This window comes from Astyanax mexicanus, chromosome 2, assembly GCF_023375975.1.
Source record: "Astyanax mexicanus isolate ESR-SI-001 chromosome 2, AstMex3_surface, whole genome shotgun sequence".
In the NCBI taxonomy this organism is placed as follows: domain Eukaryota; kingdom Metazoa; phylum Chordata; class Actinopteri; order Characiformes; family Acestrorhamphidae; genus Astyanax; species Astyanax mexicanus.
This window is the reverse complement of record NC_064409.1, coordinates 65,636,489-65,662,147: the sequence shown is the minus strand read 5'-3', so window position 1 is coordinate 65,662,147 and position 25,659 is coordinate 65,636,489. Positions and strand designations below refer to the sequence as shown.

The following is a 25,659-nucleotide window of genomic DNA, read 5'->3' as shown; positions in this document are numbered from 1 at the left end:
TGGAAAATTTCCCTTATTTCAAAATTCAAAACTTGACAGGTATGGTTCATGTAACATCCAAGGCAACACCCACCCAAAAGTAGACCAAAAAAGCGCACCTCGCCACCACTGAATGTTCACACTTGCGACTGGATGTTTAAAAAAGGCCAATTTGGCGGGAAAACCGCGAACCTGTCAACTCTAGGACAGAAGAACACTGGCTTGTTGTGGATATGTCAACAGCACTGAGGCACACTTTGCATATCACACATTAAACACGCCTACTGGCTATTGGGGGATTTCTGTAGCCCTGCCTGCCAGAAGACTGTGTGCGCGCACGCTCACAAACACTCAGAGCTTAGAAACTACAGCAGCAGCAGCAGCGGCGGGGCCACCGCAGAAGTGAAAGAGGAAGCGGGACTAACGCTAGAGAGTTCCTCGGCAGAATGTGAGACGGAGCGCGGGGGCAGGAAGACTCTTGGAGAGAGTGTGTGTGTGTGAGCTCGTGCGCTCCTGCGTATTCACAGCTATAACAACAACAACATGGCGAGGCTGAGCGAGCACGGGATCCGCCTGAGCTCCGTGCGTATTCCTGACATTACACTGCAATACATTACACTACATTACAGTCTGCAGCATAAAGGAGGAGGAGGTGGTGGTGGTGGTGGTGTTGTTTTTCTGCTGTGAATCATGTCCTCCTTCTTCCTCTCCCTCTTTCTCCCTCCAGATGAGCCCGTCCTACCTGGACAGCAACTCCACCAGTCACACGTGGCCCTTCAGCGCGGTGGCTGAACTTGTAGGTAAGAACTAAAAACTTTCTTCCAAACTTTCACTTTACTGCAGACCCACTTCCGCTACTGGGAACCGCTACTTCTGGCCCATGCCGGACACCTCCTGCACCTCCTGCCCAACACTGACCTGTATGCGTTATGGCCCAGACCGCGCACAGCAGCTACCCTCTCAACCAGGGCTCCTAGAGAGCATTATTAGACTGTAGCTGTCAGGTGTGTGTGTGTATGTGTGTGTGTGTGTGTGTGTGTGTGTTCGTATAACATGTATTTCCTGCTCCACCAGCTAGCTATCAAACTCTTAACCCTCCTATAATGTTCATTTGTCAGGATCAGAAATAGTGTTCCTTGGTCAATTTGACCAGGTTCATGTTTATCCTAACAAGCAGTGTGAATATTAGTGAATTATTACTAACTCAATTTCTAGTCATTCCATCAATATTTAGTGCAGTGGTGTTCCTTACCTCTAACAGTTAATGTTTTTGCAGGGGGTGGTTGCAAATACAGCTCTGGAAAAATATAAGAACCACTTAAAAATTATGAGTTTCCTTGATTTTACTAAATTGAAATCCTCTGGAATATAATCAAGAGGAAGATGGATGATCCCAAGCCATCAAACCAAGTTGAACTGCTTGAGTTTTTGCACCAGGAGTGGCATAAAGTTATCTAAAAGCAGTGTGTAAGACTGGGGGAGGAGAACATGGGTTATTTTACCAAATATTGATTTTTGAACTCTTAAAACTTAAAAGTATATACTTGTTTTCTTTGCATTGTTTAAAGTCTGAAAGCGCTGCATCTTTTTTGTTATTTTAGCTATTTCTTATTTTCTGCAAATAAATGCTCTAAATGGCAATATTTTTATTTGGAATTTGAGAAAAATAAAACAACAATGTTCATGAAGTGGTCTTATAATTTCTTCCAGAGCTGTATGATGCAAGCAGAAGAAGTTTCATACTAAAAAAATACTTTTATAAAAAATTTTTTTTTCCTAGATCTTCAAAATTTAAAACGGGTCAATTTGACCCGTAACATAACAGAAAAGGTTAAACGTGAGGCTTACATGCGTGTAACATGGGCTAGCTGGGTTCCAGTTTGTAAATGTTTTGTTTGTTATAGTAGTACTGGGATTTTCAAGAACTGACATGCACTCACACACCCCATACCTGCACTACTGTTTGTAGTTATACTATTATACCCACTTTAATTTCCCCTACAACTGTGACATTTAAAGTACTTTATGCACGTGTTCACTTTACCTGCCGTATAGCTTTTATACCACTGTATTTGCACTAATGTTTATATGGGCATCATGAGGTAGAGTCACCTAGACTAGTTTCTCAGCATCTTGAAGGATTTTATGGAGGTGCTGAACAATAGATGCTGCTTTTCCTTTATGCTGTGAAGCTCCAGCTCTTCCTAAATCACCCATCTCAGTTGATCAGGTTTTGTGGGATCAGGAATTGTGGAGTAAAAACACTTTTTTTACTGTTTGCTACATAATTCCATATGTCTTTATCAATACCCTGATTGCACTTTTACTCTGGTCCTAATCTGGACCAGACCAGTGACAACGTCTGTATCAGATATGGCAGATGTGGATTATTTTTGCACAATAGGCCCAAACTGGCACAAATAGGTTTTGCACATTTGATTTGAATTTGCCCATGTTATTATGTTGAGAAATAATACTTGCAACAATTAAAATGATCTGCTGTTGGAATAAACTGTTAAATATATAACAGACTTGAGTAAAGTAAAACTGATATCTATTCCTTAAAACAATCCTAAAAGGAGAAATATTATATATATAGTATATAATATATATAGACTTAAGACTACTTCATTTAAAGATCTCAAGTTTGTGGTGTGGTTGTGAACAAAAATGCAGACGTGCATGTATAAATGAACACAGACTGAAGTGTGTTGTGTTTAGAGTTTACATCATCCTGGCTTTACTTTAGTTAGTTCAGTTTTAGTCTGCTTCAGAGTTAGCTTCACTTACCGTACAGGAGACACATGCATTGCTGTATAACTGACACAGTGCAGAAATAACTCTTTCTCTATGACTCATTTTTACCCACAACTGTTTGAGGAACGTATAAGTGAGCAGGCATGTGTAATTGTTATCTCTGTGTGCGACTATGCATTTACCAGCTTGAGGTGGACTACACAACTCTGTGACTTATAGCAAATAAAATGAAGGGAATGAATGGCACATGTCAAATGGTGGTAAATACTTATCGGGCGTCAAGTGAGTTCTTGAAGTGTATGTGTTGAAAGCAGGAATAATGTATAAAGAATCTGAGTGACTTTGTTCAGGCTAATTGGACGTTCTAAATCAACTTAAATATATATATATGTGGATGTAATCTTTATAATTTTTGCTGACCTTTGTATTGCTTATTGTGTGATTTCACATATCTGGGAGGGCCTATTAATGTGAATGAGTCAGTATGTCAATTGTTTAAAACTGACAGTCCATAATTTTTGTGGATTTACATATCTTTCTGTTAAGAATGTATAATTGCACCATGCATTGGAAAAAGTGCTTTTAAAATGTGCATTGTCGTGCTGTGTCCTTTCAGAGTGCATTAATCTGGCGATTTTAATGAAGACTAACGTCTGCTAGCTCTCTTTAGATCTAATTCTGTGTTTCTTTGGTTTAACAATGTGTGAATGAGCAGATAAAGATTGAGATTACCGTATAATATCTCTAGAAAAAACTCCTGGAAATAAACACTATTACATTACAGTACATCATGACTGTATTTCTTCTCAGAAATAGTGCTGATTTAAATTTTGAATAAAAAAATATTAAGGATTACTGATTTAAAAACAGTATTTTTCATTTATTAATGATTTGTTATGTAGGATATTTAGACATGTTTATATTACAGTCCCTAAGTACTAAGTCTGAATATTTGTACTAATTTTACATAGAATACATTCATTGCTCTTTATAAAGTAATGTGTAATTAAGTTACATGCTTTTTTGGCCCCTCACCACCACCTCTCTCTGACAGACTATAATTAGTGTAGCAAAGCTAGTGTAGCAAAAATGACTGATATACTTACTGGCAAAATGAGAAGTCCATGCCTGGATGTACCAGAGCAGTTTTGGTGGATTAACACTTTCAGACCTGAATTCTGTTTCAGTGATGGAAATAGATAAGAATGCTTTTTTCTGTCTCTAATGCACGAAAAAGACTATTTTCTAATATAAAAATATGAACATCAAATCCAATTAACTAAAATAAAATAAACAAATGCTTTGGAAGCCAGTGTTTACAAATTTTATTTGATATTCACTCATAAGAGTAAAATAAACATGATTAAAGTGTTTAGTGATTAGTGACAATAGGCTCTTGTTTTGTCTTGTTGGCTCTAGTTTAATTGGCTTGTAAACTTTTTTCACTGGCTGGTTTATGGTCTGTTCTAACAGACAACAGGTCTTAATTAGTATTATGTGCATCAAAGCATAAAAAGAAAATACATGACGCCCATCGTAATGGATGCCGTGTCTGAGAGGGTTAAGGGGGTCTGTCACAATATAAGGCAGGTTGTTTTAATGTTATGGCTGATTTGGTCTTATCTCTCTGGGTAATAGATAACGCGTCTGATCCAGGAGTAACAGCAAAGCAGATCTGGATTGATGTGGCAAATGTAAAAGGCCATCACTGTCTCAGCTTTACAGATAATGGCAGTGGGATGACGCCCAACAAGCTGCATAAAATGCTCAGGTAAGTGGGAATTTGGTTTGGAAACTTACTGTCTTACATGGACACACTGACATTTGTAGCTGGTAATAAAGAAGATCTCATACTGGAGATCTCACTTGCTTAGACAGACAGTTTAACATAAGACAGTTTTGTCTTGGTCCATATTTGTGCCCTGGGCTCTGGTAAACCCTTATGAGAAGACAACTTAAATTCAATTAGTTAAAACTGAGGCCTGATAATGACAGTGGGAACGTGCATGTAGTATTTCTTTATTCACAGCACCAAGTGTGTACTCAGAATGCATCATAGAAGGCAGTACCACACACAGTGGACAGCACAGTGGGTGGTAATGATGGTGACTGGCTGCATTTGGCTAGAAATGTCCATGGGGCAAGAACTGCACTAGTTCTAATTACGATTAGAACTCCAAATTTCATTAGTTTCATCAGCATCAGTTTTAATCTTTTCACATATGGCATGAGTATAAGATATTCTTTGTTGTACACAACACATCAGTACAGCAATGGTCGTGGCTATTTCTCATTTCTTAAATTAGTTCTAGGCTCTGTGTGTCATCATCAAGGAAATAAACCACAGGACAGCCTAGAGACCACAGCACTTCACACACATCTTTCATCATTTCCCAGCTCTCTAAATTTAACTGATGGATTTGAGCAGGCTTGTGGCTTGTGCTAGTTCATCTTTTTTCATATCGAGAGTGTTTTGCCAGAATCTGACTCTGTTCTCATGCCTTCTTGTCACACAACAGTACGGGAATAAACAATTACATTCATAGTTTAGATATCTACTGTAACTGTAGATTAATTGTTATTTATTTACATAAATAAACTAAATCTGTGGATAATCAATAATCTCATTCTGCTACATGATACTTTCACACGAAGAGCGAGTCTTATGACAAAGATGTAGAATTGGGCACAGCACCTGGAAAGCCAACTTACTTAAATTACAACATTCTACAAACCAATCAGTGTCAAGTATAGGGATAGGCAGCCAAGGTAGGTGGGGATGAGAGCATGCAGAAAAGTATTCTCATTTAACTGCAGTGTGAAATCAAAAAAGTGGTCCAAATGTGCAAAATGTTGCACATGGAACTTGCTCTGAATTCTTGGGTGTAATAACACTCTTAAGATATAATGGTTGTTGTTTTAATAATGCAATGTGTATCTTGTCTCTCTTTCTGCTTTTTTTCTGTTTAGTTTTGGTTTCACAGAGAAAGGATCAGGAAAGGGCTCACACCAAGCCATAGGGGTTTACGGTAATGGCTTCAAGTCAGGATCAATGCGTTTGGGGCGCGATGCTCTGATCTTTACAAAGAACGGAGGGTGTCAGAGTGTGGGCATGCTCTCACAGACGTTCCTTCAGGCCATCAAAGCTCAGGCTGTGATAGTGCCCATCACTCCCTTCAACCAACAGACCAATATCCTTTATAAAACTGTTATATCATTATTTCCACTCACACACACACTTAGATATGAAGGACATAATACATGTATTATCTGTAGCGTGGCTGGGTAATTTTTTCTTTAGAATTTACTTGTGGAAAATGGACTAGAAACTAATGTCCTGTCCAAACACTTACACCTGGACCTATAGTCAGGAGTTCCCATGACCTTAGATTCAGGAAAGCGGGTGGGCTCAGAATTCTGGGCTAAAATTAAGTTTAGGGCCGCTTCACAGTGAATGGCGTGAAGCTAAAGCCTTCCACACACACAGCAAAATTAGCATAAATTACTAGGAGTACAATCATTATGGTAAATATGTGAACATTAATTACAGTTTTAGTTGTGTTGATGTAATAAATAATGCGTATTTGTTCAGAGTATGTATAAGTTATGACTCTAGTTCAGGGCTACTCAATTATGTATCTTACAGGTCAGCTTTTCCACAAAATGTCCACCCATTTGAAGGTCAACAAACAAGTGAAATAAATCATTTATACCCCACAAAGTATGAAACACTTAGAACAAATATGACACATTGTGTCTTGTTACCAAACAAAATCTGAAATGGCCATAGGGAAACACTGTTGCAGGTATTCATGTGTGAGTGTGCTGTGGTGCACACTCGGATATGCGGATATGTTCAAATGTTTGTGGACACCCCATTCAATAAATACATTTACAAGCAATGAGTTCATAGATTCTCTAGTACCTGCAGAGAAGAATAGAGAGTCACTGTAAAGCCTCACAACATTGACCTGTTGAGCAGTGGAGCTGTGTTCTCTGAAATTATGGAGCTTTATTCAATAATTTTGGAATATGTTGTGAAATTGAGTAAGATAAGATGATAATCGTGATTATCCAACATGCTGGCTTCAGTAATGCTTTTTTGAATGCAATCAAATACTCAGTGGAATTACCCCAAAGTCTTGTTGAATCTAATAGAAAGACTTCCCTGTACATTAGAAGGGATTATATCATGTGGCCTTTTTGTAGTAATGCACTGATGCACTGTTTTACTTTGTTACATTAAACAGTGTTCATATACTTTGTTAAATGTGCATCCAGATTCAGATTCAGTTATATGTAACTAATATGTAGATAATACATTTTATCAGGATTTTTTTTCATGTGCTTGTACTTTCTTTTTGCATTTCATCCTTAACTGTTGCTCTCTCACAGTCTTTAATAATAACAGAGGATTCTGAGGCGAGTCTGAGAGCCATACTCACTCACTCTATTTTCAAGTCAGTGTTTGAGCTGCAGGAGCAACTGGATTCAATTCCAGGCAAGAAGGGCACCAAGATCCTCATCTGGAACATACGCAGGTACATGCGATGTAGGGTTGTACAAAAATATTGATACACTGAAGTATTGCAATCTTTTGTTTTCCTGTACTGTACCGATTTTTAAAAACACAGTATTGATATTGAATTATTAGTTTAGTAATTAGTAATTGTGTTGTGCTTCTAACAACATTTTGTTCGTAATGATGTCCAGATCCAGTGTTTTATATGTCTATATTGTAACAAAAGGAAGCTAGCTAAGGTAATTATTTGATATTGATAGTTCATAATTTGGGGATTCACAAGCCTCTCTGTTGAGAGTGTATAATTGCACAAAGCATGTGAAAGAGTACTTTAAAAATGTGTGTTGTGGTGATGTCTCAGATCAGAGTGGATAAATATGATGATAGCAAGGAATCACAGAGCAGCTCACAATACAAAATTATTATAATGATATTACAATGCTGTGATTCTGTAATACAAAACAATGCAAAACAATTTTTTTTTCTTTTTTTTTCAATTTTTTTTTCTTTTCAGCATCTGTGTTACTGAAAAAAACATAAAATAATCCTAAATAAGCAAATACCAGGAATTACGGATTTATAGGTGTCAGTTTCACAGAATATAACATCCCAATATTCTTCACCTCAAGTTCACCCTATTTCTTTGATTACTGCCACCATGTGGAGTAATGAAGTAATAACTTTAGTAAGTTAATTGGGGATTTAGTGGTTTTGTCAAGATAAATCTAATCTTACTTATAAGATTTACATCTTTCATGTAAAATCTATACTGTACTATTGTGCTGCTTAGGTTTATTAATCCAAACGTAAAATCTGGACTTAAATTGGCTCTCTTTGACCCAAAGCAGTGAAGAAACCCCAAACTATGATACTGCCACCCCCATGTTTCACAGTTGATACATTTTGTGCAAAAATGCACATTTGTATTATCTAAGGACTTGAGCAATTATATCAGACACACAGCAGTGAGATTTTTGGAGAAGAGTAGCTTCCTTTTTGCCATCCTGTCACGTTTAACATTCACGTTCAATGTTTGTGCGATAATGGACTTATTTATAATATTTAGAGTTAGATAGGCCTGTAGGTCTTTAAATGTTACCCTGTTACCTTGTTCTTGTGACTATGTGTGTAGTGTGCATATTTGGGTTTCCAAAGAAATCTGCTGGCTCACGTAGAATCATGTAGTTTTTCCTTTGTCAGATAACTTAAACATGTCTGAACATGTTGACCAAAGTATTGCCAAAAAACGATTTGAAGATATTTAAACATACACTACATGCCCAAATGCAAATGCACAAACATAGCTGTCTAATCCTTACAGAGAAGCATTGTCTAGAGAATAGGAGCAGATAAACATTAACCACTTGGCACCATGCCCAAAGCCAGAAATGGGGCAAAGAGATATATTTTAACATAACATAATACCTTTAATTTCAGAAGAGACTATGAATGAACAGGTGTCAAGCTAATAAACGTATTAGACAAGCTCCTGTCAGTCAGCCACATGAAATAAAGTCTAAGGTTGCTTGCATTTCTAGTGCATTATTTATTTGCATTATTTGAATATTTCTGCATAATACTAACTGAGGTTTCTTTGAAACAAAGCACCCATGGTTTGCTTTTATATGAGTTGAGGGTCATGTGCTCATCAGTTACACCATTGCACAGTGTTATCATGTGGAGGGAGTGTTAGAAATGTTTTGTTTTTCAGTATCAGGTCCTGAAAGCTTAACCTTGGTTTAGTCAGTAGTCCTTAAATCTTTCCTTCATAGGAATAAAATAAAAAAGTTAGGGATAAATCAAAATGAATATTTTATGATAAATCAAACAAAAGGAAGCTATTGGCTGAAGGCCTACCACTAATTATAAAGGGTGTACAATCAGGAGATAAATGTGACGTGCGATAAAATGAATATTGCGATATCGATGTAAAACACAATAAATTAATATCTTTGTTTTTAAGCTCTTTTAAATTTTTTCGCCACTTAGCTTAGCTGCACTATTTGTGGTGTGTGTGTTCACTGTGGGCCTTTACCTTGCTCTACCTCACTCTACATCCAACCTAGTTGTGTCCAGTGAGCAAAAAGTGCAGCTTGAGGTGATCCTTAGCAATAATTTTAAAAACTTACTTATTATCATACAGTTCTACAGACCACATGTTTTTTGCAGGTATTTATGTATTTTGCCCCTTTTTAGCACTGCATTAATTAAATGGTCTAAATGTATATTTGTATTGCTTTTTAAAGCAGCAAAACAATATTTTTTTGTATAAATTATTCAGTCTTTTCACTTTTTTTTTTATTATGTTTAATGTTTTTAGCCTAATATTCAGTGCATCCATAAATGTATCTAAATGAGTATGTGTTTAATGTTCTCCTTGCCTTGCTTTGACAGGAACAAGGATGGAAAGCCTGAGTTTGACTTTGATACAGACACAGAGGACATTCGCCTGCCAGAGATTCACTCTGAGGAGATGGAGGGAGTAAAGAGCAAGAAGAGTTACTTCGGCCCTCGCAGAACCGAACACATCGTCCCTGAAATGGACTATTCTCTGAGGGTGAGGCAGCTGGAGAGATAAGTGAAATAAGTGGATTAGAGATTGTATAAATGTATATATTTTTTTTGCTTTGGTCTTTTATCTCATTCTCTCTCTCTGTCTTTCTCAGGCGTATCTCAGTATTCTGTATCTGAAGCCCAGGATCCAGATAGTCCTCAGACAGAAGAAAGTTCAGACCAAACTAGTGGCCAAAAGTCTTTCCATGATTGAGAATGATGTTTACAAACCACAGTTCATCGTATCCTTTCCTGCATACTTCTTATCGGGTGGAGAGCTTAAATTAAGTCCTTATTTTTTAACTGCCCTTTATTCGTAAAAACTAAAACTTTATTTCCATAAAGTTTGTAATGCTGAACTGTAAACAGATATATACAGTAAGAGCTGGGCATTTAATCGATAATTCATACAAACCCACATTTAGAACTTTTAACCAACTTGATCTTGCATGTACTTAATACTTTTTTGTTTATTATTTACCAACTGTGTCCCTTACATTTCTGTCCCTAGTCTCTTTTTGTTTCCTAATAAGGATTCGCATCAGAGCAAACTAGATCACAATTTATGATCCTTAATCTTACCCAAATCAGAATGAGCGAGTAAAGATTACCTTTGGCTTCAACCAAAAAAATAAAGATCATTATGGCATCATGATGTACCACAACAACAGACTCATAAAGTCCTATGAGAAAGTTGGCTGCCAGATCAAGGTACTAAATTTAAACACTTTGAAGAGATCATGTGTTTCTGACTAATATGCACATAGTGTGTTGTGGTTCAACTGGCTCTGTCAGAAAGGGTGACTACATGTACACTGAAAAAAAAATGTTTTTGCATAGTGTTGGTTTTGCATAATAAAATATGCTAGTATAACACATATTAATAACAATTTGCATCGAATTGTGAATGCATGAAGTTGTTTAAATAGAAATGAATGAGATTTTCATGTTGCGTAATTATTTCTTGAAGATAAAATCTAATTAAATTACATTAAAACTTCTGCACACATTTTATGATCTGACACGACCATGCCCACAACAGATTTTATTGGCTTCTGACGGTTTGGGGCTTAAGAGTGTATTTCAGAGGCGTGGTGATAAGTTTGGGCAGTGCAGCATGGATGAATGAATCTCACACCTTTACCATTGGCTCCTGGCACCATTTGGCTCCTCACTTGTGTAGTCTTTTCCCTCTGAGCTCCCTTCACCTATGTTTTTACCTGTTATACAGTATGAGTCAAAAGCAGCGGAATATCCCTTTATTTCAGAAAATGAAAGAAAACACTGCTAGGGTAACGCAAAACAAAATAAACTAGACTAAAAACACTAAACTATGATAACTATGATAACAAGACTATGAAACCTAGATTAAGAACACAAGAAACAACTAAACAGCCATAAACAGGCAATTAGCACAAAAAGCACACAAATCATACAAAAGACCAGACAAAGAACACAGAAACAAAGGGGCTTATACACACAGGGAGACTGAGAACACCTGGGGAAGGTAACTAGGGGGTTGGGTAACAAACAATCACAGGTGAGAACACTGATGAAAGGGAAGAGCTAGGGCAAAGACAAGACAACAACAAAGCAGGGCCATGATCTTAAAGAGCACAAAACAGGCTGGGGAAAAGGCAGAAACAGGCAGAAAAGCAGGTGAGGAATAGAGAATAGAAAGAAAGAAAAAAAAACAAGACAGAGAAGGGCTAATGAGTGACAAAAAAAAACAACGAAGGAAATAACCTCTGATTACCACAGAAAAGTAATAGGTGAGGGAGCTTATTATTTAGTCTATGTCTGTAACATGGCTGCCATCTAATAAAAGGTTGCACGACGTTTGACTTTTGACTCACCCTGTAAATATTTTTGGTGCTTGCCTGGCCTCAGTGTTGAAGGCTATAAGAGCAGGTAAAGATTTACTCTGCTGCTTAGAGTGACTGTTGGCTGAATGCCATTGCAATTATTCCATCATCATTTATAAAGATGGTAATTGTTGAAGTACAGTTCATGTAAGGACTGCTGGACTTTTTAGATTCTTGTAATTTGTATTTTGTCTGTCTGTTACCTGATGAAATATATTTAGAGAGCTTAAGTTACCTTTAAGTAATTGGTAAAGTAAACATGACTTTCAGTTGGATCTTAGTTTAGTTGTGTTTGTGTCACAAAAAGGTTTTGTAGTTTTGTGTTTTAAGATAACAATAGTTCAGAAGTGTGTGGAACAACTGTCCATGATTAAATTAGATTTAAGTTGTTTATGTATGTCTTTTTTGTTTGTTTTTTTGAGTGAACGGAAGACTGGGAGTACTTAGATTTTCGAATATAAAGAGTCTTCATTTTCTCATTGGAGTTTTCTTTATTTGTTTCCTCTCTCTCAGTCTTCAGGGCAAAGGTCAGGAGTCGGGGTTATTGGAGTCATTGAGTGTAACTTCCTCAAACCAGCCCACAACAAGCAGGACTTTGAATACACCAAAGAGTACAGGTAAAGTAAACCATCTCACTATCTTATTACTGTTTCCACCATAGTACTGCCTAAATCCAGCACACTGTTGTCACCACTGGATTAATTTAACTGTCATTCTCTTTTTCTTAGACTTACTATTGCAGCTCTAGGGCTTAAACTCAACGACTACTGGCGTGAGAAAAAGGAAAAAAAAGCTAAAGAGAGAGCTTTCCAAGCTTTAGAGAAGAACAGTGTGCAGGGGAGTAAGAGAGAAAAAGAAGAGGATGACGATGAGGAAGAGGAAGAGGAGGAAGAAGTGTAAGCTGTTTGTTTGTTATATTTCTCTTAGTCAAACACCCTGAAATCTAGGTGTGCACAAAATTGACAACACAGCAGAATGTAATTTTAGCGTAATGCACAACAGTAAGCCTAACAATAGGACTGCACATATTTTTTATTTATTTATTTATTTATTTATTTATCTAACAATTATTGTGCTGATTAATCTTAATTCAGTCAATTAATCTACTGATCAGTCAACCAACACATACATTTCTCTAAAGAGCTTTTTGTGTGCCTGTGGGCAAAAAAGGGAAGTGAGAACCCATGCTATTAAAAAACTCCCCTTATACATTTTAACAAAACGACAAAAAAGTAAAAAGTGAAAACAACCATGCTGAGATAAACAGGAAATACACACATACAGAATTATTAACACACCAGGTTAAATATTGTTAAAAGATGTGCTGTGTGACTTGACCACAAATCAGGATCACAACTTGGAAAATTAAACATATTACCCCGATACTCTTAACACACCTACTTGCAAGCAATTACAACGATAAGAGGTTTTAAGTGTTGAGAAATATTTTCTTATATTTTTGTAGTCAATTCCCAATTAAATTAAAGGTTGTAGCGACAGGCTGTGATGTTAGTTTAGCACTTCAATGTTAGGCTTAGCTTTTTTGGTAAAGCACAGTTGAGTCACTGTATTTAACTAAACTGTTCAGCTCAGTCTGATTGCATCTTTCTACCAAAAAGCAGAAGTAAGTTAGTCTAAAATATCCACTAGAGGACGCTATGTTTTTTGGTAGTTAGCCTTTTTTCATTTTTTTCCCCTTTTCGTGTTTCGATTTTATAACAAAACGTAATCCCAAAATACTTGATAGAGATGTAAATTTCAGAAACTGGGGCCTTTAAAAAGATTATTTTTATTATTATAATATTTTTCGATTATTATTACTGCCCCAGACAAACAAATACAAAATATTCCACTGTTTTTTTTAAACAGTACAAATAGGAAACAGTAAAATGACATTATAGATAGGGAGGAAATTAATGCAGTTCATTTAGTACAGTTTAGCTGTTTACTTGCTGTTGAGAGAGGCAGCAGTGCACTGTTGATTTATTAATGAATAAAACTGGTCTAGTGCAGAACAGGCAGTTGCAATAGCAGAAACATTTTCTGTTAAACCACAGAGTTCACACGTCTACAGAAATTGTTCACACATTCACTCTGAGACTCTCAGCAGCTCTCATGAAACCAGCCCTAGTCATATTGAGCTGCTGATAAAGATAAGGAAACACTCTTTTCAGGTCTTAAGCTGAGTGCGAGTAGAAACCGGAGGAGAGAGGAGGAACTTTATCTATAAATCAAACTCGAAAGGAAATAGCAGCTGGCTGTGAGTCTTAACTGAAGCGCACATGTGACTGAAATATCTGCTCACTTACAGAAAACAAGCTAAAACGGCTCTTCTAAAATGGATCTGAATGAAGACTATACTCTTAAATAAAAAAGGCTTGTTGTTCTCTCTCTTTCAGGGATGTGTCGTGGATTCAGTGTGAGGAGTGTATGAAGTGGAGGGGTATTCCCACTCATCTGTTCAAAGGAAAACTTCCTGAGCGCTTCACCTGTAGCCAACATCCCAACTCTCACCTCAGGTCAGAGTTGACGCTGCCCTAACCTCAACCCCACCCACTCACACCTTAACTGCAATGTAGCTCAGAGGTCACAGTGCTCCACAGCAGCCAGACACACTGAAAACCACACGCTTCTCACCCTTATATTTCCATTGCTTTAAATTAGGGCTGTTTTTTTTCGGCAGTAAGTCTGGACCAGAAGCCACAGTCTGTGTCCCTTTGAGTGCACGCTTGTCATGAAGCAGAATCAGCATAACAGATTCCCTTTCGATTCCTTTTATTTCTAATTGAAAATAAGGATTAATGTGAAGTTACAGTAGATACAGGAATGAACAGTGTAATCTGTTGCACCCATACTGCTACATTTGCATGAAAAGCAGATTTTGGCACAACGCCGGCTCTTTTTCTTTTTCTGTCGTTTAATGGATGATAATGAAATGCTTCTGTAAAATCTTCATGTAACCGGTTCAAAGGTCCAAACCATTCCAAAAAAGTATTTTCACACAGTTTGGGCAAATTTTGGGGCTTTTGGTCGGGCCCATGTTTTCACCTTACATGCCTGACAAAAATAGGGTGGTGTAATAAATTGACTTTTATATATATTTTTTACAATAAACCATTAAAAGAGCTACACTAACACTTTGCATAACAGTTAAAATCTAACAAAAATTAAATATCTGTATTACCAACAATTAGCAACAGAGGGAGCTCTTCATGCTGCATACTCTGCCCACATGACATAATGAGCTGGAGGCAATGCGAGTTAGAGTGAGCAGAGTGAGGTAGAGGTCCACAGTAAACAGACACACAAAACTGGGAAAGTCTGGGAAAAAAGACTGCAGCCAAACTGAAAAATCTCCAAGAAACTAATTTAGAATTTAATTTTTTAATTGTTTAATGTTCTTCAGATCTTTTACTTCTTTAATTAGATAGAATTGAGATGGAGGACTGACAGTACGCGTCCACTAGCACTTAAATCCTATTTGTTTCAATGGAGATGCTGCGGCGCATGCTGGAATGCGTTGAACACAGCCCCTCCCTCCAGCGAAAAAGTTTAGCAGAGCTAACTGCGTCCATTCAATTAAGGAAGAGCTGTCCACATAGCGCGATGTGTAGTTTCATTTCCAGAGAGGTGCACGTCAACCTATGGCATAGGCTGTGGCGTAGGGTACGCGGCGATGCATAGGCTACGCTGTAGGTTCAGCGCAGAAATATAAGTTGGCCTTACTCATGTCACTGAATGTAGTTGAATTTTCACAACAATTCTACCAAATTTGGGAGAGAGTCTTCTTTGGAGAGCTGATACAGTTACTCCAGCAAAAGAAGGACAAGTTCTTTTTTAATACCCTTGAAATTGTAAATGAGCTTCTATGCTTGTCTATGTATATAAATATTAGGGATGCATCAATGTGGGAATTCTGGGCCGATGCCGTTATAACTTTCATATGAATTTGATATGAATTAATAACTTTAATAACCTTTATTAAATAAACATTAGCTTAAATCAATTAATTCTAAAATAGCACAGCCATACGTTGGCAAGTATCGGTTTAAAATATTGGCCATATCACATATCATCGGCCAATACCAATAAAATTACTGTAGCGCTACAGACGTGAGTCAGACACGCGGTAAAAAATCAAAACAAGGCTTTATTACAGTATATATAGTCAATATAGTCGTATTACATGTGTGGGTGTACAAACCAAACCAAAAATGAAACCATGAGCCAGAAGCAGCGTTTAACAAACCAGAAAATCACATACAAACAGAGCAGAAGGGCTAGGCAAAAATGTAGTCAAAAGAGCAAACAATGGTCATACACGGAAAAGCGTTTTATATACACAATGAAATTACTAACACCTAAATACATTAGTTAAGTGCGGACACCTGACACTGGCAGAGGCATGCTGGGAATTGTAGTTCCGGACCGGGGTTTGTCCATATACAGCAATGCTTTGAACTACAGGGTCCATAGTAGGCATGATAATTACAATGTTATCCTGCATCCCTAGTGAATATACTGCCACCATACAACCAACTCACTTTTTTACGTTGCTTTGTGTTGTTTTTTTAAAGGAGCTGCTTAGTACCAGAGGAACCTGAGGAGACGGAGGAGGAGCTGACACCTAGCTATGAGAAAACACACAAAAAACAGTAAAGTGACCACTAGCAACCTGTAGTGTCTGTGTGTCTCTGTCTGTGTGCATTTGCATGTATGAGAACTACAGAAAGAAAGAGAAATGGTCAGACTGTGGCATTATGGGTGACTGTTAAACCACATCCTGAGTGCTCAGTTGTGAGAAAGGTGTTTTCCAGCTGCGTCAGATGGAACCACATAATCCCCCCCCCCCCCCCCCCCGCCCCATCTAAATGATATAACACTATGTATGTATAAACTGCCACAAGCATTTACTGAGTGTGTTTAATTGTTCACAGGGAACAGGCACCTGCTAAACGAAGAGGAAGATCTGTGGAGGTGAGGAGATATGAAGCACAATCATGGGCACACTTCCAGACAAATAATTTCTTACCCGAGGGTTCTAGTTCTGTGAGATTCTTAAACCATATTTCAACACTGCACTTTTGAGGTCGTTACACAGATCACACACTGACATGCCAAACAATATGGGACAGGAACTAGTGTCTTGTCCCATTCTAAAAAAAGTCCCACCGAAGGATTCTGCACTGACCTGTATGATGCACATATGTGGGCCTCCTGCATTGAGTGTGGATTTCATTTCTGTAAGATTTGCTTGGCTGTTTGCAAGGATAGTTCTCACCAGATGCTGTCGATCACTATTCTTACCACCCACTGCTCTATCCACTGTTGGTGGTAATGCCTTTTATGGTGTGTTCCTGGTACACATGTGACACTGTGGATCGAGGAACTTTATGTGCTCACTCAACTTGAATACTCAGCACACACTATTAGGCCTCAGTGGATAGTTCACATTGCCCACAGATGTTGCATCTGGGCTTGTAGATCCTGCACACTTGTTAGTTGTAAAGCTGGTATCGTATCTGTTCCTATAAATGCTTCATTAGCGTCTGGGATCAAAAAAAAGTTGCAATTTCCTAGTATTTAATTTAATTCACTTATCCCTTTCCTAGTGAGAATGCAGGAAAGGTTTTCATCTGATAAATCTTCTCAATAAACGTCATGTAATTGGAAGGAGTGCTTTTTACTTGTCTGTTGGATTGATCGTTTGGATTCTGATCCTGCAGGTTAGCCAATGTGCCAAGTGTAGTTTCTGTGTAGTTTTGATGTAAGAACATGGATGTAGCAAAGACATTCAGTAATTCTGAGGAAAAAAACAGTGCAAGGAAAAGGTTATGCAATTTTACTGTAAATTAAAATATACTAATCTTAAAATTGTTCCCACTTCATACTAGCTTAATTATGAGACTTTTACTTAAACATGTACATACCCACACCCCGAATGTACGATTTAAAACACTATCAGATTGTATTTGTCAGTACAGTGTTAATATATTTGTAGCAAAGAGGAAATGCCTTGTGCATTTACAGTGTGAGAGATCAGCATCAGTAACCGCAGCTTACATGCTTAGTGCTGCATGGTTTATGGGGGAAGAGAAGTTGTGGCCTGTTGTGGCAAAAACAGAATGTGTTGCATTTGCACAGCCTTTTTTCTTAATGCAAAATATATCATACATATTCAAATCATTAATCAAGAACAAATATCAGTCTATGTGCAGAAACAACTGTAGGTTTGTGAATTTTGTCTCCAGTCAAAAAAACTACAGAAAACAGTAACTAAAACTAAACCAGATTTGGTGTAGTGATATGTCTCTTTGGGGCTTTTAGTTCTAACTCTAACAGGCTTCCACCCCTGCTGGAGCACACTGTCGGTTTCAGGGTTTCTTTGGTTTGCATGGCATTTGGTTCTACTACCGGGAGGCCCTGCAGTTATCTGTAATACAAATCAAAAGGAAGTGAACTTGAAGCTATGTGCTAAAAATAGTCCCGGGTAGAACCTGTTTACGAGTTGAGGCAAAGTGAGAAACAACTCAGTGTGAGCAGAAACATGAAAAATGGTGTGTGTGTGTTTGTGTGTAGGGGGCAGATTAAGAGAGACATAAAGAGAGAAAGTAAAGTTTCTCCTCTAGTTATTCTTGCAGAGCAGGTGGTAGATCTTTTAAAGCCACCAGGGCTGTTATGTGTGTGGGACTAAAGTTGGGTCTAGGCCTGTCACAATAATTGCAATATCGATTTATCGTACAGTAAATGAACTTGACCTCAATCATTTTTGATAATCGTGATGTCGTCTATTGTGTTTATTTGTATGTTTGTTTACAAATATAACAGTGAACAGTATTTTATTCTGTCATGCTTCAATAACTGTGACTCCATACTAGGGGTGTGCCATATCGTATCGTACACGATAATATCGCCAACATTTTTGAATATCGCGAATGATATTATACCCTGAAATATCGTGCCATATCACCTACCGCAATTATCACACCAGGGTGCTACTTTTTTGCTGTTTTTAGCAAAGGAAAAATTCACACTGTTCTCATTTCCCTTTAAAAATCTACTATATAAAATAGATTTTACTTCCTGGATATATGGAGATATTTGGAGTGCATTTTTAGTATCATGACATTCTGGATCATTGACTTCTGTTACAACTCAGATAAAACTTTTGTATCTTTTATTTTCTCAGTTAGGGGTGTGCCATATCGTATCGTATGCAATAATAAAATTCAGTTTTCATTTTGTTGCAGTAGTGTATTCTTGAAATGTTTTTTTTGTAAATCAGTGTTTTGTCATATCGCCAAAAGTATCGTTATCGCAAAAATAGCTTGAAATATTGTGATATTATTTCAGGGCCATATCGCCCACCCCTACTCCATACACACAGTGTGGACTAAAGTAGGTGAAGAAATAAGTATATAATTCCCAAACTATTAACAATAATTATAATTTTAAATTGTGTTGTCTTTAAAAAGTGTATTCGTTTTTTATGTTATTCTGTTATTATTATGTCAATGGCATTTAATAGTCTTAAAATGACAAAAATGTCATGTATCGCAATAATTTCTGGGCCAATATATTGTCCACAACAATATCTTATCGTGACAGGCCTAGTTGTGTCATTACATTAAATTATAATTACAAATTCAGTGAACATTTTATTTATATAATATGCATATGGTACAGCATGTGTTTTATATAGGAACAATGCTTTGTAATCATGTTTTATTACTTTTTATTTTTAAATAATCTTTGTGCTGTCCATATCTTTTACTATCATTGCAAACTTATGTTTTAATCTCATCTTGGCAAGGCATCATTAACAATAATTTTATAAACACAGTTTATAATTTAGCATTATTTTAGCATTATTTTATCTCTTTAAAGCTGAATATTCTCACTCTGCTCTCACATAGAAATTAATAAAGTAAAAATAAATGTTTTTATGTGTTTTAAGGGCAATAAAGACAGAGCTCCTACTCAGGGAAGAAGGGCATCAGAGCCCCCTTCAGATACCAGAGAGGATGAAGCCTTGGTGGACAAGACAGAGTCCCAGAACAAGGACAGAAAATCCTCAACTGAGCCAACACACTCCAAAGGGTCTGAAAACAATTAGATTACTATATACAGTGTTTTAATACAATATGGTCCAGGCTTTCTTTCTAAATTATAATATAATACAGTTTACAGTGACCTACATAAATAAATATGTATTTTTGATGATAGTACTTAAAGGAAATGCTAAGATTATTCACAATAACTATTCACAACATCTTGGCACCTGTAATGTTTTATACCTCATTCATAGGAACAAAAGGAAAGCAACATGGTCCACCAGTGAAGCAAACACCAAGTCCCCGAAACACACTGAGACCATAGATCTGTCTGGAGAAGAAGAAGAAAAAAATACAGTACCAACAACTACAACAACCGAGAAAACTTCAGAAACTGATGATACAAACAGCAAAACTACCCAGACCCCAAATACAATGTCCCAAGAGGACAAAACACAAACTTCTACAGAGTCTCCTGCTGCAGACTCAACCCAGAACCCTCCAGAACAGCAGGCCTCACAGGACCCCCAACCTAAAGAGCCACCCAGGATAACATCTGGCTCACTGGTCTGGCCCCCCTCTCTCAACCCTCAGTCTTCCATGGCCTGGTCCCATCCCCTTCCACCGGCTCAGACCGTTGTGGTGCCTCCGCTCAGCCGCACCACCCGCCAGTCTGTCTCTCCGTTAACTGTGGAAGGCCTGGACCGGCCTGCACTTACACAAAGACTGGCTCAGCTGGAACGGGAGGCCAAGCGGCTCAGGAAGACCCTCGGCCTTCAGGAGCCGGCTGTGGAAGCGGCTGTGTTAGTGGAAGGGGAGGTGTCCGGACTGGCTGGAGAGGGTGTGGCAGTGCCATCTGTTCAGAACAAAGAGTCTAATGCAGAAAACCAAACCAAGGCAACATCTTCTACAGCAGCCAAGGTTAGAAACAATGCTGTTCTAGTCAGTAAGTGAAATGCAGATATACTCCTTATATCCAGGAGAAAACCACTAGGATTTGCATTTATTTGCTTGGAACTTGTGCATTTAACTGTCACTAATAATATGTTTTACATTTCAGGGCAAAAAAGGAAGTCATAATTTAACTGTAACAGTCAGCTAGGTAGCTCACTGGCAGGTGGTGGTGTTATCCACTGCACCACACCAACCACATGAATCTAAGAACATGAACATGAATCCTGTTAACAGTACATTTAATAACGACAGCAAAAATCACTATGTTAAAGTCTTTCTAAACCTAAATCAACTACATCATCAATGCTTGCCCTTGTAAAGATTACTACCACTCAAAACAACAGAAAAAATACATTTTCATGTTTTAAATAGCCCATTTTGTATAAAAAAAAATGACCAAAGATACACAGACCTCTCTAGTTACATGTTGTAGTTATGTTGGTAAGTTACACTAGTGAGTCTGTCCATGAAAAATGTGGTCAGTGCAGATGTAGGCTACAGTTTAGTGGTTAGAAGCAGAATATTAATTTATCTGTTTATATTCATCTGTACCGGTACATATTTATTTCATTTACATGAGCAGCAATTTTTATTACACTAAATAGCAAAATCATTATAATTGAGTATCAAGATTAGCAAAAACATATGCTTCAGTTTGTAGTTTTAGTTTTTCACTTTTTAGCGCTAATTTTGTTTAAAGTGTTTCATGGCTGTACCTATTTTTCTACCTTCAGACAACAAGGCCTCAGTCAGAAACACAAAGCTCATTACAGAAAAACAGCAGTCCTTCAGGCCAGCAGGAAGCACCAACGAGTCCCACAGATGAGCTGCACTGGAGTAAAGCATTAGCTCAACTGCAGAGCCAAAATCAGGCTCTCTTTACAGAGGTGAATAAACTGAAAAGAGAGAGAGAGCAGCTCCTGAGCAAACCGAGACAAGCAGAAAGAGAGACACGGGATAAGAGAGACCAAGGAACGAGCACACCCTCCAATGCTAACGATAGGTGTGTACACATCCTCCATCTAAAGAAAATCTTCTCATCTCTTTTCTACTTTTTTATCTTTTCATCTTAAGGTAAATCAGGGCCTTTCTCTTTACTGTTAAGGAATACTCCAGTGTTTTTACATTATTGATTGTGACAAAGCAATGCGTGCAGTTTACCACAATTCCCTATGTCAATGAGCCTTATCTTAAGAGAAAAACATTAGTTACCGAAAGCAACTTTTTAAATACCTCAGTGTCACTGCTGGACAGAGAATAGTCCATCAACCAGAAATATCCAGTGGGTAGAGTCCTGTGTTCATCATCCTGTAGGCAGGGTCCTCTGACCACCCTGCTAAAAAAAAATTGGCTCAAGACAAATATACCCTATATATACCCAATGTACCTAACCTAGCTCATAAAGTTTTTTTTTGGGGTGACCAGCTAGTTTTGAGTTTGTTTTTTAGCAGGTAAAGGACTAGAGGATGACCAACCCAAACTGTAAGACAACAGATGAGCTTTTGCCTCTGTATGTACATCTACAAGATGGAGCAGTTGGGTAGATATCCTTGAATCCTTGAATAGTCTGAACAGTGAGTCTACACAGTGTTTAAAACCCCCAGCAGCACTGCTGCATCTGATGATTCACTCAAGACAGCACAGCACTTACTAATCCACCCCCCTCATTTTAGTGTTACTGCAATGCAGAGAATGGCCCACCACTCGAATAATACCTGCTCTCTGTTGGTTCTGTAGGGCCCTGACAATTTTGCAACAAGGGGAAAAGGGATTTATGTTAGAACTTTGACTAGATCCAACCATTCTGTAAAACACTTGAGTATTCCCTTAGTCTCTCCACCACTCTCTGTGTACATTTTAAATAAATTCTTTGCTCCTTTCTTGCCTTCATTAATGATATGAAAAGAAATAAGCTTCTCTTTGTCTTTTTTCTCTCTGCAGTATTGCTCTGGATCGTTTACGTGCTATCCGTCGGAATGTTGTGTCTCTCCTCTCCTCCATCCTGCCTAATTTGGACATGCATGGTATCAGCTATGACACGGGAGATGTGGATAGCATCCTGCAGCAGATCATCCAGGCTAACAACTTGTGATTTCATTGATCACAGTGCTTAATAACTCAGCAGCATAAGCAAGAAGCACAAAAGCCAAAAGACTCAATACAGTGCCTTTAAAAAAAGTGCATTTAATCTTGTTACATAGCATCTAAGTAAGGCTTATACGATCTTTTGTATTATTATGCTTAAAAATAGGGCTTTCTTTAGGCAGTCTAGTGAGTTACAGAGAGTGCTTCAAGTTATAATCACACTGAGTGTGTTTATTTGCACTTACTAATTCGATAACCTCAGAAAATCACATTTTGCATTTCATCTACATTACATTACATTACATTCATTACATTACATTACATTTGGCAGATGCTTTTATCCAAAGCAACTTACAATAGTGAAGTACAAAAGTAATAGAAGTTAAAGGAAAAAACATCTTTAGATAGGGCCTAAAGGAGGTTAAAAGGGAAATAATAGGATAGATGAGTGAAAGAGGGGAAGAAGGAAATGAGGTTAGAAGTAGTTAATTTGTTAGAGTTGTTAGGAGAGTAAGTGCTGTTTGAAGAGCTCTGTCTTCAGGAGTTTCTTAAAGATAGGGAGAGATTCTCCTGATCTGGTAGTGTGTTCCATGCATCTGGGTAATCAGGTAAATCGGGGAAAAATCATAGTTTTAACATAGATCAGAAAATAAACTAATTTCTTTTTTGCAACCAAAAATCAGGTTAATTTGATATAAAGATTCGTATAGCCAGTTTAACCTGGTATATTGCACAGATTATTAGAACAGCTGTAAACTTCCCATTTCTCCGTGATAAACTGTACAGAAATATGCACGAGTCCAGAAAACAGAATATACTTCTGGGATTTACTTTCATGCTCCCATCCCCAAACAGCTCTGACCAATGAACAGAGAGAGTGTTCTCACATGTTTTGTTGTGATGCATTATGGTGATCTTGGATTTTTCCCTCTGAGAAAACAAACCAAACCTCCTCTATTAATTGCATTAAACCAAAGCAAACTAATTGTAGGTGTGAAAATCTCTGTAAGAAATCTAAGTTTGCCTGTTTGAATAATCAAATATCTGCAGAAAGTCAATTATAATCTAATTATTAAGTTTAAATGAACACACTCAAAGTTGTTTGTTCTACATTTATTTTGACCATTCCGTTTTTGACAGTTACCTTTACTTTGTAATGTTGTGTTTCTGCATATTGATCTCAAGGGATTTTGCAGCAATAAAGTAAACAAGTTTGAGTACTTTTACAAAATGTAAAACACAAAGTACTGATAAGAACTTCAACAATTTTTCCAAACACAGATAAAAAGTAAGTATGAGAGGTTTTTGATATGCTTCACTTTATTTAACACTTTATTCAGCATAATTAGTCATAACTGTTCAAATTATTAGGAACAGGAACCAAAAATCTGAATTAAGATTAGATTGAAGTGTAGACTTATAGGTTTGATTCAAGGGGATGAACAAAAATATTTTAATGTTATGGCTTATCATGGTGACACCCTGTGTGGGTTCTTAGACCAGTAAAGTACTTCTAGACCAGGGGTGTCCAAACTACGGCCTGCAGGCCATTTGCGGCCCGTTTCCTTTTTTGAACGCTAGGTGTCAGAAACGGGCCAAAGAGTCTAAAAGCGGAGAGGGTGCGCATTTTTAGCGCAGAAAAACAGACCAAAGAGAGTAAAAGCAGAGAAAAACGGGCCAAAGAGTCTTAAAGCAAAGAGAGTGCGCAGTTGTAGCGCAGAAAAACAGAACAAAGAGTCTAAAGGTGGAGAGAGTGCGCAGTTGTAGCGCAGAAAAAAGGGGCCAAAGAGTCTAAAAGTTGCCGTAATTAAGGAGTTTAATATTAAGAGACATCATGAAATGAAACATCAGTTTGAAAAATCTTAGTTTACACTTAGTTTACACTGTCAAAGATAGATAGATAGTAAGTCAAGTAAAATGTTTATTATTTAATATATTATAATTTATTTAAAGTTGTATATTTCATTATCTGTGGCCCGTGACTTCAAATATATGTCTCCTTCTGGCCCCCCAACAAAAAAAATTGGAACACCCCTGTTCAAGACATTGTGAGCCCTGACGCAAGTCTAGACATGTGGATTGAGGAATGTTAAATCGTGCACAAATTTGTGAAAAGTCTTAAACATCTGGCACTTACAATCAGACCCAAACCAGACTCAAACTCCCATAATTTATATTTGCCTTGCCATGAACATGTTGGCCAGGCACAAGATAACACCTCACAACTTATGCAGATGCAGATGTTTTCAAACCATCCCCTGAGGTAATCTCTTATGACTGGAACATTAGTGTAAAGCCAGGCGGACACTGTGCGATTTTTTTAATCGGATGCGTTCTGGAGAGCTCACACTGCACGTTTGAATCGTTTGTCGTGTATGAACAACGCCTGCGATTCATCTGCACACACTGTACGGTCCGACTGACCTGCTGCGACGGGGGAGCTTACACTGCATGTCTAAACGCAGCCCGTAGGCGAAGCTTTCTTTGCGTACAAACTCTCGCTTCAACACAACATGTCGCCTTGCAAAAGAAAGCGCTTAGCTTTGCTTATTTGTGCCCTGTTGTGCGCTGAAAGTCCACGGAAGAGAGGTACATGGACTCGCAGGTGGCTGAGGCGACGTGGACTCTACGTGGTCCGTTTTACAGAGGGAGAGTGCATAGAAAAATGACTGCGCGTCAGGCTGCGAAAGAAACACCAGCAGCTTAAATAAAATAAAATGATTTTATTTTTTATTCTGTTTATTGTTTATGTAAAAACTGGTTTTGCAACACTGAATATTAAACAAGCAATCGATTATTCACACTGGATAGGGACCCTCATTTACAGTGCCGCTGAGCATTAACAGTTTAAAAGGGATTAAAAAAATATATAAAAAATAGGAATAAAAAC

At 37.7% G+C, this 25,659-nt stretch overlaps 1 protein-coding gene across 1 annotated transcript; it reads left to right on the top strand.

Annotated features, from left to right (window-relative positions):
* The first annotated feature begins 301 nt into the window (after positions 1–301).
* Positions 302–24,069, top strand: zgc:152774 (uncharacterized protein LOC553526 homolog). The gene is made up of 17 exons (XM_049474730.1): positions 302–561; positions 707–779; positions 4,375–4,507; positions 5,707–5,928; positions 7,131–7,277; positions 9,653–9,815; positions 9,925–10,053; positions 10,403–10,522; positions 12,190–12,293; positions 12,405–12,572; positions 14,076–14,195; positions 16,254–16,331; positions 16,614–16,653; positions 19,634–19,776; positions 19,985–20,651; positions 21,419–21,687; positions 22,626–24,069. Exons 1-17 carry the CDS (start codon positions 523–525, stop codon positions 22,774–22,776), a joined length of 2,766 nt encoding a protein of 921 aa, XP_049330687.1. The 5' UTR covers positions 302–522; the 3' UTR covers positions 22,777–24,069.
* Positions 24,070–25,659: the final 1,590 nt, after the last annotated feature.

Bases quoted from the DNA above. Each gene is read 5' to 3' on its own strand.
- zgc:152774 (XM_049474730.1), top strand. From the start codon at position 523: ATGGCGAGGCTGAGCGAGCACGGGATCCGCCTGAGCTCC. The intron at 5,929-7,130 runs TATCCTTTATAA...TGCTCTCTCACA, and splicing joins CCCTTCAACCAACAGACCAA to GTCTTTAATAATAACAGAGG. The intron at 19,777-19,984 runs GTCTGAAAACAA...CCTCATTCATAG, and splicing joins GAGCCAACACACTCCAAAGG to GAACAAAAGGAAAGCAACAT.